Source organism: Thalassophryne amazonica, chromosome 5, assembly GCF_902500255.1.
Source record: "Thalassophryne amazonica chromosome 5, fThaAma1.1, whole genome shotgun sequence".
Taxonomy (NCBI): Eukaryota; Metazoa; Chordata; class Actinopteri; order Batrachoidiformes; family Batrachoididae; genus Thalassophryne; species Thalassophryne amazonica.
The window spans coordinates 123,445,737-123,461,793 of NC_047107.1; the positions used below are offsets into that span (position 1 = coordinate 123,445,737).

The following is a 16,057-nucleotide window of genomic DNA, read 5'->3' on the forward strand; positions in this document are numbered from 1 at the left end:
TCTCAAGTAGTTCCAAGACAGTCATTGAAACATTATTTTGTTAAGTTATTTTCACAAAAAATGAGAGAGCCTGGCCTGGAATGGATATCATTTAATTCGGGGATGGGCCATGATACAGAGGCGGAGCTATTAAATTTACAGTACAGATACTTAATTTAACAGTACAGGAAAGAATTGTCAGAATCCGCAGATTGCAGAACATCTGTTTCAAAGGATTGCTCCCAATATCCCAAAACAGTAAACAGGACAAAGCAAGATTGAACCAGATGGATGGTGGAAGGTGAGGAATGGTGGGCCAAAATAGGAACCAAAAAATGTCTAAAATCAAAGTGAGTCCTCTATAGGCCCTGAGGCCCATTGGTGCTGGTGCTTATCTCCAAATTCCATAGCATCAAGCTGAGACCAGTACCAGTTAGAGCTGGGTGGGCTGAGACAGTGTAGATAAAATGTCTTGTCCAAGGACACAGACAGTTAGCATGAGTGAGATTCAAAGACAGGTCTATCAGGTAACAACCTTACGACTGTTATCAAGAACCAAACAATTCAAATGTGGAAGTGCAGGGACAAGACGTTAAGCTGCACGGAAGGAATGTTAACACAGTGCAGAATTAACCAGAGAACATGGAGAAATGATAATAACATACCAGAAATATTAGAAGCAGAATGAAGGCAGAGAGCAGACCTAAATGCCAAAACGTGAGCCATGGCAGTACTGAATCACACCTTCTCTCTAGTGTGCCTTCACAGCCGCTGAAAGCAATCTTATTAAAGTGGCATCACGTTTTTATTGCAATAGTCAACATGAGTCTCTGCTTTGCCTGTGATTTATTGCAGCTGGGAGGCGGTGCCATGAGTTCAATCCTGGCTGACGGCATGACACGCGGACCTGTGGTAAGGCTTTCCTCTGCACTGCAAGCTGCTGAAGTCAAAGCCTGGCTGGAGAGTGCAGAAGGATTCCAGACCATCAAAGAGGCCTTTGACAAAACAAGCAGGTAATGCATGAAGTGTCTCACCACCGCTGTAATAACAGAACAGTGGCCAGTGTGGGTGTTAGATTGGTTTTGTGTGTTTGCTATTTACAGGTTTGCTCGACTTCAGAAGCTGCTGGTTGGCCTGGCTGGTAGAAATCTGTATATTCGCTTCCGTTCCAAGACAGGAGATGCGATGGGGATGAACATGATCTCAAAGGTGATTATTTTAATGTTTGTGAGTACCAGTACCAGTGGGCGTGGCTGGACCACTTCATTTGGATGGAAAGCAGTTCCAGGTTCCTTTGGCAACCACAGAGGGCTGACTGGTAGTGTATATTGACAAATTTCTAAGGTTTAGCTACCTTCTTTCCATATATCTCAGGTGCATGTACAAAGTGTAGAGCAACAAAATATTTTCATTGTTTTATAGATTTGAAGGGAAGCAGATCTTCATTGTGGTTATATCAAGTATTGATGAATCACAGTTCTTGATGTGGTGCCATCTGAGTGACCGGAGGTCACGGTTTTTCACCTTGGGTTTGCACCCTTGCCCAAACAAGCGCACTTAACCAAGTAGTTAAGTGGTTCCTGGTTCAAACCCGCCCCTATCCATTCTCCATATAATGTGGAGTTGTGTCAGAAAGGGCATCCAGTGTAAAACCTGTGCCAAATCAACATACAGATCTACCTCTGATCTGCTGTGGTGACCCCGGGTGAAAACAAGACGGAAGCCAAAGGAACTTACTTACTTACTCACTTTAAAGGCATTTATGGAAGTTCATGTTAACTTTATGTCTGTGTATTCACACATTTGACTCAAAGTTCTTTGAGTGGTAACCAAGGAACAGGTACTAAAGACATCCAGATGTCATCTTCTGGTTAGCAGTCAGGTTGCATAACCTTACAGTAAAGACCAGAAGCACCTGGACTCTGAAGACTTAGACCAGTATACCCCTGTAACGGTAACATATCACTATACACCACTGTCTTCATGATCTCTTCCCAGATGTCTCTAGACATGAATGTCCCTGCTGAGATAAATTAGTCTCTCAACAAGTTTGACACACTTACTGCAAACCGACACACTATTGATGACAAAGTCCAGGAAATCCTTGAAAGCATAGTTCTTCTTAATCCAAGATGATTATAAAACAAGATACTGGGACTCTTCACGCAACCTCTTCAGTGCTGATCCAAGACATCTATTGATTCTACAACAACTGTACCATCATCTGTAAAATCAGGTTCACTGAACCTTTTCTCACTCTGTTCAGTGCTTGAATGGACTAGGCATAAAATAAGGTCATGAAGTCTCAGCGACCAAAGTCAGGAAAGAGTTAATGACCTCACTCAACATCCAGTCTGCGCAAGGGACCAGAACAGAGTTCTGATAGACCTCAGAATTCACAAGGAAAAGGTCAGACACTCTGCCTCCATTCTACGTGATGCTCACACTGCCTTCATCCCAGTCAGCTGTGACACTCAGCAACTTAGTTTGGGATCCTGCATCGTCTGAGAATGCTGTAGAATGCAGACCAAGAATGCAAGTCAAATGGTTTAAATAAATAAAAATCAGCATAGTTCTGCAAAGAACCTCTGCTGGTGTTCATGTTTGCACCAGCAGAACCAGGATGAAGTCAGTAGTTGACTTAATCGGTCTGAAGACAAACTACGGATATGTGTTTTCCAAACAGAAGCAAAGATTATCCCACCAGAAGAAGTTCTTCCCTGATACTACAGATATCCTGCAAGCTGTATTTGTAATCTCACTGCGATTTGGTGGTTCACTGCTGCATGAAGGAGCAGGCACAACAACCCTGGCCTCAGAGGAGGATTAGCTTTGTACACAGCCGGTCAGCACTGCAGAGTCATTTATCACCGACTTGTCATGACATCAGAGGTGCACAAGGTGTAGCTTTGGAGGAATGTCTCAGCTGGACAGACAAAGTGTCACTTGTGAGATTCCTCTAATGGAGGGGGGCTCAAATTCTTTCCTGTGCAGGGCCCAAAATGAATTTGGGTGAAGGGTCACCGGCCAAAGTTCATTACATTGTACACTCACTGGCCACTTTATTAGGTACACTTGGGCAGTTGCTTGTCAACACAAATAGCTAATCAGTTAGTCACATGGCAGCAACTCAATGCATTTAGGCATCTAGACGTGGTGAAAATGACTTGCTGAAGTTCAGACTGAGCACCAGAATATGGAAGAAAGGGGATTTAAGTGACTTTGAACGTGGTATGGTTGTTGGTGCCAGATGGGCTGGTCTGACTATTTTAGAAACTGCTGATCTACTGGAATTTTCATGCACAACCATCTCTAGGGTTTACAGAGAGTGGTCCAAAAAAGAGAAGCCATCCAGTGAGCGACATTTGTGTGGATGAAAATGCTTTGTTGATGTCAGAGGAGAATGGGCAGACTGGTTGAATGGGCGACTGCGTGATGTAAACATGTCAATATGGACGAACATGTTTGAGGAATGTTTCCAATCAATCAATTCAATTTCAATCAATTTTTTTATATAGCGCCAAATCACAACAAACAGTTGCCCCAAGGCGCTTTATATTGTAAGGCAAGGCCATACAATAATTATGTAAAACCCCAACGGTCAAAACGACCCCCTGTGAGCAAGCACTTGGCTACAGTGGGAAGGAAAAACTCCCTTTTAACAGGAAGAAACCTCCAGCAGAACCAGGCTCAGGGAGGGGCAGTCTTCTGCTGGGACTGGTTGGGGCTGAGGGAGAGAACCAGGAAAAAGACATGCTGTGGAGGTGAGCAGAGATCGATCACTAATGATTAAATGCAGAGTGGTGCATACAGAGCAAAAAGAGAAAGAAACAGTGCATCATGGGAACCCCCCAGCAGTCTACGTCTATAGCAGCATAACTAAGGGATGGTTCAGGGTCACCTGATCCAGCCCTAACTATAAGCTTTAGCAAAAAGGAAAGTTTTAAGCCTAATCTTAAAAGTAGAGAGGGTGTCTGTCTCCCTGATCTGAATTGGGAGCTGGTTCCACAGGAGAGGAGCCTGAAAGCTGAAGGCTCTGCCTCCCATTCTACTCTTACAAACCCTAGGAACTACAAGTAAGCCTGCAGTCTGAGAGCGAAGCGCTCTATTGGGGTGATATGGTACTACGAGGTCCCTAAGATAAGATGGGACCTGATTATTCAAAACCTTATAAGTAAGAAGAAGAATTTTAAATTCTATTCTAGAATTAACAGGAAGCCAATAAAGAGATCCAACACCTTGTTGAATCTATGCCATGAAGAATTAAGGTGGTCCTGAAGGCAAAAGGGGTCCAACACAGTACTAGCAAGGTGTGCCTAATAAAGTGAGTGCATTTTGTACAAAAGTAACATTTGAAATCTAAAATGAAATTGCAGTATAATTAAAAGACTTCTCTATAATCTCCTTGCAGTATTTTATTAATGTGCAGACTGCAGCAAAAATAAATAAATAAAACATCCATATGTTTCTTTTTGCAAAACACATTTCAAAGGAAAGACACCTTCTTGATTTCATTAAAGATGTTTTGGAAAATCAAGTTGAAAAACAGTTCTTTTATCCACCTTTATAATGAAAAATGGAAATTTCACTTAATCTTGACAAATGTATAACAAAATGCACCTAGACAGACTTTGCATAAAATTCTTTAGTTACATGTAATCATGGCAAAATGAGGCCTCGTGAAGAATTGGATGTTTTTTTTTTTCTGGGCCCACTAGATGGCAGTTTCACCCCCCAAAAAATGGTTCCAAGGAAACTGAAGCACATCAACAATCACAGAAACTCGGCAAAGAGGTCTGTAAAAGGCACAGCTGGTAGACAAGGAGGAATTTATTAAAGCAGGGCCACCCAACTTGGGGCCACACATGATGGGTCAAATCAAAGGACCACTGGACCAAACATGGCCCGCTGGCCATTTGATTTGGCCTGACATGTCGCCCAGCATGTCATTTACAGCAAAAGAGGTATTTTTATATCTGCCCCAAATGCGGTCTTTTATGGCTCAGTGCAATTCCATATCTGACCACAATTCTGAGTCGCGTCAAGGCGCTTCACACAACACACAATTCATAGCAGCACAAAGTGAATTAAAATTGAAAAGAGCACAGTAAAAAGGTAAAACATAGTAAAATAAAAAGAAATTACAAAGCAAACATAAAAACATAATAAATTAACGATGACAGTCTAAAAAAAGTGGGTCTTCAATCTTGATTTAAAAGTCTCCACCGTGTCGGACTGCCTTAGATGCAGGTAGATCATTACCCCATACCCCACAGACTTTTTATTCACCCTTGGAACACACAGAAGTCCTGCGCCTTGCGAACGCAAGGGCCGTGCCGGTACGTAGGGCTTGACCAAGTCCACCAGGTGGGAAGGAGCCAGTCCATGAACAGTTTTATAGACCAGCAACAGGACTTTAAAATCTGATCTGGCAGCATCCGGAAACCAATGAAGGGACACCAGAATGGGTGTAATGTGGTCAGACTTTCTACTTTGTGTCAAAAGTCTGGCAGCAGCATTTTGAACCATTTGAAGACCCCTAATGCTGGACAGCAGCAGACCAGAAAATAAAGCATTGTAATAATCCAATCTAGAAGAGATAAGCAGATGAATCAGGGTCTCACCATAAGCCATAGACAGGATGGGATGAATCTTCGCTATGTTTCGCAGATAGAAGAAGGCAGTCCTCATAATATCTCTAATGTGGAGGTCAAAGGACAACGTAGCATCAAGAAGTAACCCAAGATTCCTCACTTTGTCCGTATGATGTATAACACATGAACCCAAATTAAGCGCCAGCTGGTCAAATTGATGCAAATGTCTGGCTGGACCAAGAACCATCATTTCAGTCTTATCAGAGTTTAAGAGTAGGAAGTTACAAGACAACCAACTTCTCACTGATACAAGGCAATCTTCTAAGGATTTTATATGGGTAAGATTACCAGCAGTTATCGGCATGTACAATTGAGTATCATCAGCATAGCAATGAAAGGCAATTCCAGAATGCCACAGAATATGCCCAAGGGGTGCTATATAAAGGGAGAAAAGCAAGGGGCCTAACATAGACGCCTGTGGAAGCCCAAATTTCATGTCACCAAGGCCAGAGGTAGTGTTACACACAACACAATGAGAACGACTGTACGGTTATGATGTCAACCAAGCAAGGACACTTTCAGTAATCCCAAAATAATTTTCCAGCCTCTCAAGTAAAACACGATGATCCACGGTATCAAGCACTAAGATCAAATACTAGACAACTAAATATAATTTTTTCATGATCAAAGTGGTTAATTAAATGTAAAAAGTAACCTAACCTAAATACTGTGTACTTTTCCACGCCCCTGTGGAAACATACACGCTGAGTAACAACTTGTGTGACTGCAGGGCACAGAGCAGGCACTACACCGGCTGCAACTACAGTTCCCAGAGCTGCAGGTCATTGCCATCAGTGGAAACTACTGCACAGACAAGAAGCCAGCTGCCATAAACTGGATTGAGGGCCGGGGCAAGTCTGCTGTGTGTGAGGCCACCATCCCAGGCAAAGTAGTCCGAGAGGTTAGAAAAATCCACCTCTTAAGTGAAATGAAAGTTAAATAGGCACAGTTATCACTAGCTATCAGACATTGACCACCTCAGTCACCAAACTGGACCCATGTGTTTTCTGTCCTGCAGGTTTTGAAGACGACCACTGAAGCTCTGGTGGAGTTGAATATCAGTAAGAATCTCGTGGGCTCGGCCATGGCTGGCAGCATCGGTGGATTTAATGCGCATGCAACCAACCTGGTGACAGCGATCTTCATAGCCTGTGGACAGGTACGCCATGGTGATTTGTTGCACATGTATGTCTTAGAGGGTTGTTAGGAAGTAGAGTCAAATGTGCAATTAAATAACAAGCAACAGCAGTCTGAGTGGCCACTATTACCCTGCCATTAGCGACAAGGCTTCCCAAGCAACTTGATCTCCATGTTTTTATTTTACATTATGATCACTGTGCATGTTAAAAGATGCCAACATGGTCCAAATTAGGAGGTTCACTGTACATTTTACAGACTCACTCACTGACTGGGAACTTTCAGCCTCTATTTTATTATTTTAATTCAATCTCAGCCCTTTCAGATAAGAACAATTCTTTTTCCTTTTTGATATTATTTATAGGGAAATTATTCATACTTTAGTAAACTTGATTAAATACTGAAATAATTTCCTATAAAATCTCCTTATACTGTTTTTATGAGTAAATAATGTAATATGTGAAATAAAGTGTGTGTGTGTTTTCTCTCCAGGATCCAGCCCAGTCAGTGGGCAGCAGTAATTGCATAACCCTCCTGGAGGCGTCAGGTCCAACAAAGGAGGACCTGTACATCAGTTGTACCATGCCGTCCATAGAGCTGGGTACTGTGGGGGGGGGCACCAACCTGCCGCCGCAGCAGGCTTGTCTCCAGGTACAGATACACACATAGAGATATAAACATAAAGATATAAAAATTGTGCGTATGAGTGCACAATGTTTACACCTCAGACACAGGCAGTAGCTACATGACAGTGTGTTTATAAAAAAAATGAAGATTTGATTTTAATGGCAACAGTGAGTGACCCACACACATTTAGGCCATTCTCAGAGTTTCCTAATTCCAATTTTGAGTTTGTGACTGCTAAGATTAGCTTGACAGTAACTTGATGATGGGGGCAGGTATTCAGGCGTCATACGTCCCACCCAGGTCATGCACAGTGTCACCCACACTCCACCTCTTCATCCAAATATGGGGTTAGTCATAACGTAGGCAGAGTAGGCAGCACCAACATGGTGACGTCCACAGCAGCTTCATATTGGCTCTTCTGAGTTTCTATAGAAAACCTACGGGTGACGTCACGCGGGGTTTGTCCACTATATATATACAGCCTGCCGTTATGAGTGACATTTTAAACATTAATACAGCAAAAACAACTACTTTATATGTAAAATCTAGTGGCATAATGGCTTCATTTCCAGAGAGTGATGCATCAGTGTCTGTTCTCTGAGCTTTTCTGTCCCCATTTACATTCTTCATTTAGTTACACAGGCACATTTAGTGCATAAGATTTCAGCATGTGCATGTTTTATGTATGATTGTGCTGCCCTGTGAAATGGTTGCCCCCCACACAGCAGTACTCACTATTCACCACATATGTTGATTTTTTTTTTTTTTTTTCAAGATGCCAGTCAGTAGCATGTGTCCAGAAATACTTCCAAAACTAACATTTAAAGGCTAAAAATACAGAGGTATTTTTAGCCTTTATATGTGGTCAGAAAGAAAGTGGTCGGACTAGAGTCCACATACATCTGGCTTTTCCCGTATAGAGAGCTTAAACCCCCATCACACGTGCCGATTCAGGCCAAATGCCAGCAGAAGGACACATCCGGCCACAGTCGGGAAGTGTTGCGTTGCGGTCTGAAGACCTACAGATGGCAGTCTGTGAGCAGTCTACATACACTCAACAAAAATATAAACGCAACACTTTTGGTTTTGCTCCCATTTTGTATGAGATGAACTCAAAGATCTAAAACTTTTTCCACATACACAATATCACCATTTCCCTCAAATATTGTTCACAAACCAGTCTAAATCTGTGATAGTGAGCACTTCTCCTTTGCTGAGATAATCCATCCCACCTCACAGGTGTGCCATATCAAGATGCTGATTAGACACCATGATTAGTGCACAGGTGTGCCTTAGACTGCCCACAATAAAAGGCCACTCTGAAAGGTGCAGTTTTGTTTTATTGGGGGGGATACCAGTCAGTATCTGGTGTGACCACCATTTGCCTCATGCAGTGCAGGAACTGGTACACGCTGTCGTATACGCCGGTCCAGAGCATCCCAAACATGCTCAATGGGTGACATGTCCGGTGAGTATGCCGGCCATGCAAGAACTGGGACATTTTCAGCTTCCAAGAATTGTGTACAGATCCTTGCAACATGGGGCCGTGCATTATCCTGCTGCAACATGAGGTGATGTTCTTGGATGTATGGCACAACAATGGGCCTCAGGATCTTGTCACGGTATCTCTGTGCATTCAAAATGCCATCAATAAAATGCACCTGTGTTCTTCGTCCATAACAGACGCCTGCCCATACCATAACCCCACCGCCACCATGGGCCAATCGATCCACAACATTGACATCAGAAAACCGCTCACCCACACGACGCCACACACGCTGTCTGCCATCTGCCCTGAACAGTGTGAACCGGATTCATCCGTGAAGAGAACACCTCTCCAACGTGCCAAACGCCAGCGAATGTGAGCATTTGCCCACTCAAGTCGGTTACGACGACGAACTGGAGTCAGGTCGAGACCCCGATGAGGATGACGAGCATGCAGATGAGCTTCCCTGAGACGGTTTCTGACAGTAGAAATGCAGAAATTCTTTGGTTATGCAAACCAATTGTTTCAGCAGCTGTCCGAGTGGCTGGTCTCAGATGATCTTGGAGGTGAACATGCTGGATGTGGAGGTCCTGGGCTGGTGTGGTTACACGTGGTCTGCGGTTGTGAGGCTGGTTGGATGTACTGCCAAATTCTCTGAAACGCTTTTGGAGACGGCTTATGGTAGAGAAATGAACATTCAATACACGAGCAACAGCTCTGGTTGACATTCCTGCTGTCAGCATGCCAATTGCACGCTCCCTCAAATCTTGCGACATCTGTGGGATTGTGCTGTGTGATAAAACTGCACCTTTTACAGTGGCCTTTTATTGTGGGCAGTCTAAGGCACACCTGTGCACTAATCATGGTGTCTAATCAGCATCTTGATATGGCACACCTGTGAGGTGGGATGGATTATCTCAGCAAAGGAGAAGTGCTCACTATCACAGATTTAGACTGGTTTGTGAACAATATTTGAGGGAAATGGTGATATTGTGTATGTGGAAAAAGTTTTAGATCTTTGAGTTCATCTCATACAAAATGGGAGCAAAACCAAAAGTGTTGCGTTTATATTTTTGTTGAGTGTAGTTGGTCCCATTCATTCAGCTGTCCCGAGTGTGTTGCACAGTTCAAAACACTCTTGGCGCTGTTGAGATGGGACGCACATCTGACAGCGGCCTATGTGTAGTTTGTGCGCCATATGATCGCAATCTACATATTCTTATGCCGTCATAACAGCATTTGAAATGATCTGGTTGTGGTTGAGTGAGCTCTGCGATGGATCGGTCACGACAAGAGTCTGCCGGCATGTTGTGCCGTGTATGTCCACTTTCACTGGACCCCGGGCAGGGAGGGCAAAGGAAATGTTGATATGTAATAACATGTATGTGGCACGCATTCATCATGTGCAGTGAATGTGCGCAATCAAACTGAAAGCACCGTGTGCCACTGCTGGTCAGTGCGTCGCACAGTGCACGCCGCTGCAGATTTGAACAGGCTGTTATATCCATAATAGACCTTACAGTACAGATATATTTCCAGTCCTTCTCATGGGGGTGACATAAATAATGTGAAATATTGTGCCTATCATATCTGAGACATTATGGGCAGGTACGCCTCTCTCTGGTCTCATTCACATTCATGCGTCATTGCACGTGTCAGAGGCTCAGAGCTGAACGGATCTCACCACTGTAATATACATATTATTATTTGATCACCATCTAACTCTGTAGGAGGTGTAATGAGGAACTGTATCGCCAGCACGACAATATTATTAAAAATGAACCTCCGGCACGGAACCAGGAGCATTTCATACTGCAGGGCGGACAGGAGCCAGTGACCACAGCCTGTAGTGAAAAGTTTCTCACCTGCCTGCTGTGTGCTGCAAACAACCACAGCATAAATAAATCCCATGTGATAATCCAAGCAGACATCGTGGTGTACAGAGTGTTCGTATTACAGCTATTTTTGCCGCATCAGCCTGCTTCCTGCACATTCTTGCGATGTGTGATAGGGTCTTTAGACTTCTTAAAAAGCTCCAAATGCTGATCATTCTGCTCAGTGTGGAGGAACGATTGAGGAGGAGTGGCCAAGGGGGGAGGTTTGTTTACATCCTGACTCCTTTGCATGTATTTCATGTAGTGTCAGAAAAATCTGTCATACTACCTTTAAAGAAAGTGATAAAAGAGGGAAAAAATCTGAGGCATCTCCACTTGTCTTCTAGCCAACCTGGCAGACCTGTCTCTCCACAAACTTTTCCTGACATACATCCAACACTTTTATCCTGCCCACAGATAGAAAACACACACAGAGACCACAATGGTCACATAACCCTTTCCCTTTTCTTTCATTTGGCGGATGTAAAAAAAGTTGTGATGGTAAATGTAGCATGCAGGGAAGACCAAGTCATCTGAACCAGGATGACCCAAAGCTCACCACATTACTAGAAAGCCCCCCCCCCCCCCAAAAAAAAAAATCATTGCTTATTTGTATTTACATACACTGTCTTTAATAATTTGTATTCAGAGAGGAGTAGCTGTATCCTTTAAGGTGTGTTTGTGTGTCCAGATGCTGGGTGTGCAGGGAGCCCGTCAGGACTGTCCCGGGGAAAATGCCCGGCAGTTGGCGAGGATAGTATGTGCCACCGTTCTGGCTGGAGAACTGTCACTCATGGCGGCTCTGGCAGCTGGTCATCTGGTGAAGAGCCACATGACTCACAACAGGTAACAGCCTGGAACTGTTTACAAAATTGTGTGTCATCCTTCGCTCCTTTCTGTTTGACTCCCTTCAAACAACATTTAATGAAAGTTTTAGCTTCAGCAGTTGAAGTTGATGATGTAAAGAGGCCTGATTCAGAACAACTCATGATGTCTTTCAGAACACAGGTCTCAGAACACTGTGGAACACTGTCTCCACTCACACATTCTATCTATTATTTACTTCCTGTTTAAGTTTCACGTTCTGTTGTATATCTTTGTCTAGAATTTGCCATGTAGTCGGCATCATGTTTCTCCCCGCAGTTGCTAGCTTGTTTGCTTGGCGGAGCAACGCGCACACAGCTTGTTCAGGAGGCAGACAGACTGCACTGACCATAACTTGGCTCTTGAACTAACAATCCAGCAGGTGGCAGTGTGTCTGTGCAATATTACATATGCAAGACAAAGTTTCTCATTTGTTTGATTAATATCAGTTTGAGCAGATGGAATCAGTTAATCAGTGAAATCACCTGGCAGAATCAGTGGCTGCAAACAAAACCTGCACCCTCTTGGCCCTTTCTGGATCAAGTTGCCCACCCCTGATCTGGAGCATCAGAGTCATACTCTCTCGAGCACCACTAGCTTAGCTTATGGCAAGCTAAAAGTGGACGCTCTCGTTTTGGCCAAATAACTACCCAGTTTCTGGGTATTCTGTGTTAGTACGCACCCGCGGTTGATGTGCTTGATGAAATCCTGCACAAAATGTAGTTCACAGATAATTGTGATGTATTCCTGTGAACTTGTGTATCTCGTGTTTTTACACCTAAATGATCGTAAGTCAATACTCACACTCATCCAGCAGCAACGTCTCATGTCAGCAAATTCAGCGCCATTTTGCAAACATCCAGAAACTGGGTCAGGCGAAGTAGATCAGTGAGCTCAATCTGTGGACGGGAGCTATCCCACAGTTCCAAAATAGCAGAGATGTCGGTCCAACGAGAGCGGCACGCTGAGCAGGGTGCATCAGAGTACACCAGTGCTGGGCATGATGGGATAGATCAGTGTGACTCTCATATATGTACATATGTCCTGTACAAAAGATAAAAAGTCAAAATTACACAGTAAATGGAGTTTTGAGGTTTTATAGTAAATCATCCATCTGCTGTGTCTGCAGGTCCAAACTGAACCTGCAGCAGATTCCAGAAACATGCACCAACAAAATCACCTGAGAATGACCATAAACCATTCATGAACTTCATTTCCTCAAAGTGCTTTCAAAGAAGATCCTGCTTTGACCAGCAGAACACTGAAACGGAACGGATCTGCACACTCCAAACTAACCGTCCTGTTTATTTTCTGCACCTGTTTTCTGCAGCTCACCTGCTTTTTGCACAAATGACAAGTGTTGTCAGTTAAGTGGAGGGCGTTTGGAGTTAATATGAAGCATTTTGCTGGAAAATGGATAAAATGGTTAATTTTCTGTCAAACACCCATTTGAATGTGTGCAACTGCAAAAGAATTTTACACAACAGAATAGAATTATTTCTAGCTCTGCTTCCTGATGACCTGCAGGTGGACAGACACACGAATGAGATGGACACTGTGATGTCTATGTACTTCAGAAACCAGGCTTATCGTCTGTGTGCACAAAAAAAGAGGAGTCACGACAATCAAACTCCAGTAGTCCCCAAAATAAAGTCCTGATATTAGTGTGGAAAAGTTGTCCGGTAATGAGAATAAATTCAGAATATTAAGAAAAAATGCTTAAGCTATTAGCGGAATCATTATATCAACATTTTAGGAGAAAGAATCTGTGAATTAAAAAAAATATGAAAAAAAAGAGAACTTATTTAAATTGCTTAATTTGAAAACACTTATGAATTAAATTTGTTGGTCGAAACATTACTTATGAAGTTAATTTGGATCCACCCAAGTCATTTGTGATATCACTTTGAGCAGTTTATTAGTTTGATCCAATAATTTAGTTTATTTTTTTCCTAGTGCAGAATAATGATGTCATTTTTCAAAAAAAGGTGTGGTGAAGACAGAAGTACACACTTTGTTAAAAAAATGTATCTGGGTGGGAACAAAGTTCATTTTCAAGCTACAAAAATTTATGTATCAGTTTTTTTCAATGAATATATCCGATGATAAGAAAAAAAATTATGTTTAGTGCAAACAACCAACAGTTTAAACTGAGTGATCCAGATCAGCTTATTTTTTTTCCCTTTTGTTTGCATTTGTTGCTTTTCATTTCACCTTCTGTTTATCCAGCTTTTTTGAAAGCATTGACATTCACGTCATACTTGATGATGATGATTATTATGATTAAATAAACCTTCCGATAAGCCACCCAGCAGATAAACTGAGGCAATGATGTAACTTCCTTTGTAACACAGTTTTTATGGATTATTCCAATGAATTGACATCCTATAATGAACAAAATGGATTTTATTAGCCACATAACATTTTTCAGAATTGAAACTTGAGGTGATTAATCACTGTGCACATAAAGAGAACAATTATTATTGGGTGCTCAAAAAGTCTTTAGTTACAACTGCAAAAACAACTGCATAACTTTATAAGGTATAATTTAATATGGAGGATTTTATATATTTACAGTGCATCTGGAAAGTATTCACAGTGCTTCACTTTTTCCACATTTTGTTATGTTACAGCTTTTTCCAAAATGGATGAAATTCATTTTTTTCCTCAAAATTCTTCACACAACACCCCATAATGATAATGTAAAAAAAATTGTAAAAATTAATTTACTCCATTTTTTAATAAGAACACAATAAAATGTGGAAAAAGTGAAGTACTGTGAATATTTTCCAGATACACTTTAAATATATAAATGATGTGTTCAGTACACTTTGGTTATAGTAGAATGAGGGAAAATAAATTCACCTATGCTCCTTTTTGTTTTCTAATTTAATGCTGTGGGAAATACTTTGAATATATTTTTATAACATTTAAAACACTGTTGACAAACTGTACTTTATTATTTGTTAATGTTGTGTGATAAGTGCAGGTATGTTGGAAAATTGAATTTACACTAAACAGTAAAGAAATCATTGACCATTACTCAGAAAACCAGGGGCCTCATTTATTAGCGTAAACTGTGCATACAAACATTTCTATGCAAAGTGTGAAATTACCAGCTTGTCTTTAGAAAAATGTGCACACAAACACCAGTGGAGAAACTACAAAGCACAAATGTGCTGTGAGTGGAAGCGCGCCCCCTCTGGGTCAACTAGATAGAACGTTTCCCTTCCTGAGATTCTACTGATCCTGATACAACGAGCAGCGTTACTCCTACATAGAGCAGCAACATGGTATCTTTTTCACTGTTTAGCCCACCAACAACCCCCAAAAGGAGTTTTCTGCAGGCTGCAGCCCCAGATGTTATCCTGGATGTCCAGAATGTGATCCTGTCAACTACAAAGCTGGACTGTCAGAGTCAAAACAATCACAAATGTCTATGAAATGTCATATCCAGGCAATTCCCAGATACGCTGCAAGTTACAAAATAGTACATACACACACAACAGAACATAAGTCCATCTTGATAACAGTGACTTTCTGATGTCTGGACCTAGGCTTTTTAGAGTTGCGGGAGTTGCCCATATGCCCTGCAGCAGACGTTCACCCAATTTTTTTTTTCCTTCGGCAGGAAGGAGAATGTGGCTCACAGCTGTGACATTTTGTCTTGAACTTGTGTCATCGTGGTCGTAATCCCCGGTTTGACTAACATGACTAAAATTGTGATAAATATGTAAATTGTCAGGCAAACTTGGTCAGGTCAGGTCTTTCGTGTAAAATTTTACATCTTCTGAGTCACTTTGCAATGAAGTTGCATTTGGTTTGCTCAAATACTTATGGTCTCCGAAAATGGATGGACCATGTATACAAAAGGTCATAATTTCTTCAAAGGTTAGAGGGATTTTTTTTATTATTATTAAACCTTCAGAATTAAAACCAACAAACACATGTTGATTGTCTCATTTGAACTCCACAAATTGTGATACTGTCCAAATACTTATGGACCCCACCCTGTGTTTGTGTGTGTGTAGCCCACTCTAGGATTTATCCAACAGACAATGGAGTTCCACAAGGGAGTGTGTACAGTCCCTTGAAGTAATAAGTACTGTGAGATGGACGGTCTAGTTCAGTGGTACCTTAATATGAAATATACAGATTTATAATATCAAATATTTACAGATGGGTCTAAAGATCCAGTCACAGGAAAGACAAGAGCAGTGGTTTATATTCCCCAATTCTATAAATCGACCAGAAAAAACATCATTTTGCTGGCTTTTCTGTGGAACTGCTAGTAATTTTGCTCACCCTGTGGTGGGTAGAGGAGATGAAGTTCAGTCACCAGGTCATCTGTTCAGATTCAATGGGAGCATTAATCAGCATTTCAAATGGCAAATCTGTAGACCAGACCTGATCAATGAGAGTCTTCAAAGCTTATT

The 16,057-nt window shown here is 42.0% G+C and overlaps 1 protein-coding gene and 1 long non-coding RNA gene across 2 annotated transcripts in view; one reads left to right on the forward strand and one right to left on the reverse strand.

Moving 5' to 3' along the window:
- Positions 1–13,230, forward strand: part of LOC117511248 (3-hydroxy-3-methylglutaryl-coenzyme A reductase-like) — a 39,899-nt gene extending 26,669 nt beyond the window's left edge. The window contains exons 14-20 of the mRNA XM_034171253.1: positions 835–992; positions 1,083–1,188; positions 6,364–6,534; positions 6,652–6,792; positions 7,263–7,421; positions 11,449–11,603; positions 12,751–13,230. Coding sequence (XP_034027144.1) covers positions 835–992; positions 1,083–1,188; positions 6,364–6,534; positions 6,652–6,792; positions 7,263–7,421; positions 11,449–11,603; positions 12,751–12,805 — 945 coding nt within the window. The 3' untranslated portion in view covers positions 12,806–13,230. The remainder of the gene's footprint in view (positions 1–834; positions 993–1,082; positions 1,189–6,363; positions 6,535–6,651; positions 6,793–7,262; positions 7,422–11,448; positions 11,604–12,750) is intronic.
- LOC117511249 lies at positions 327–14,312 on the reverse strand. Its single transcript, XR_004560919.1, has 3 exons — positions 14,303–14,312; positions 12,272–12,278; positions 327–396 (listed from the first exon to the last, which is right to left on the reverse strand). It is a non-coding gene; the product is annotated as an uncharacterized LOC117511249 (long non-coding RNA).
- Between the last annotated feature and the right edge of the window lie 1,745 nt (positions 14,313–16,057).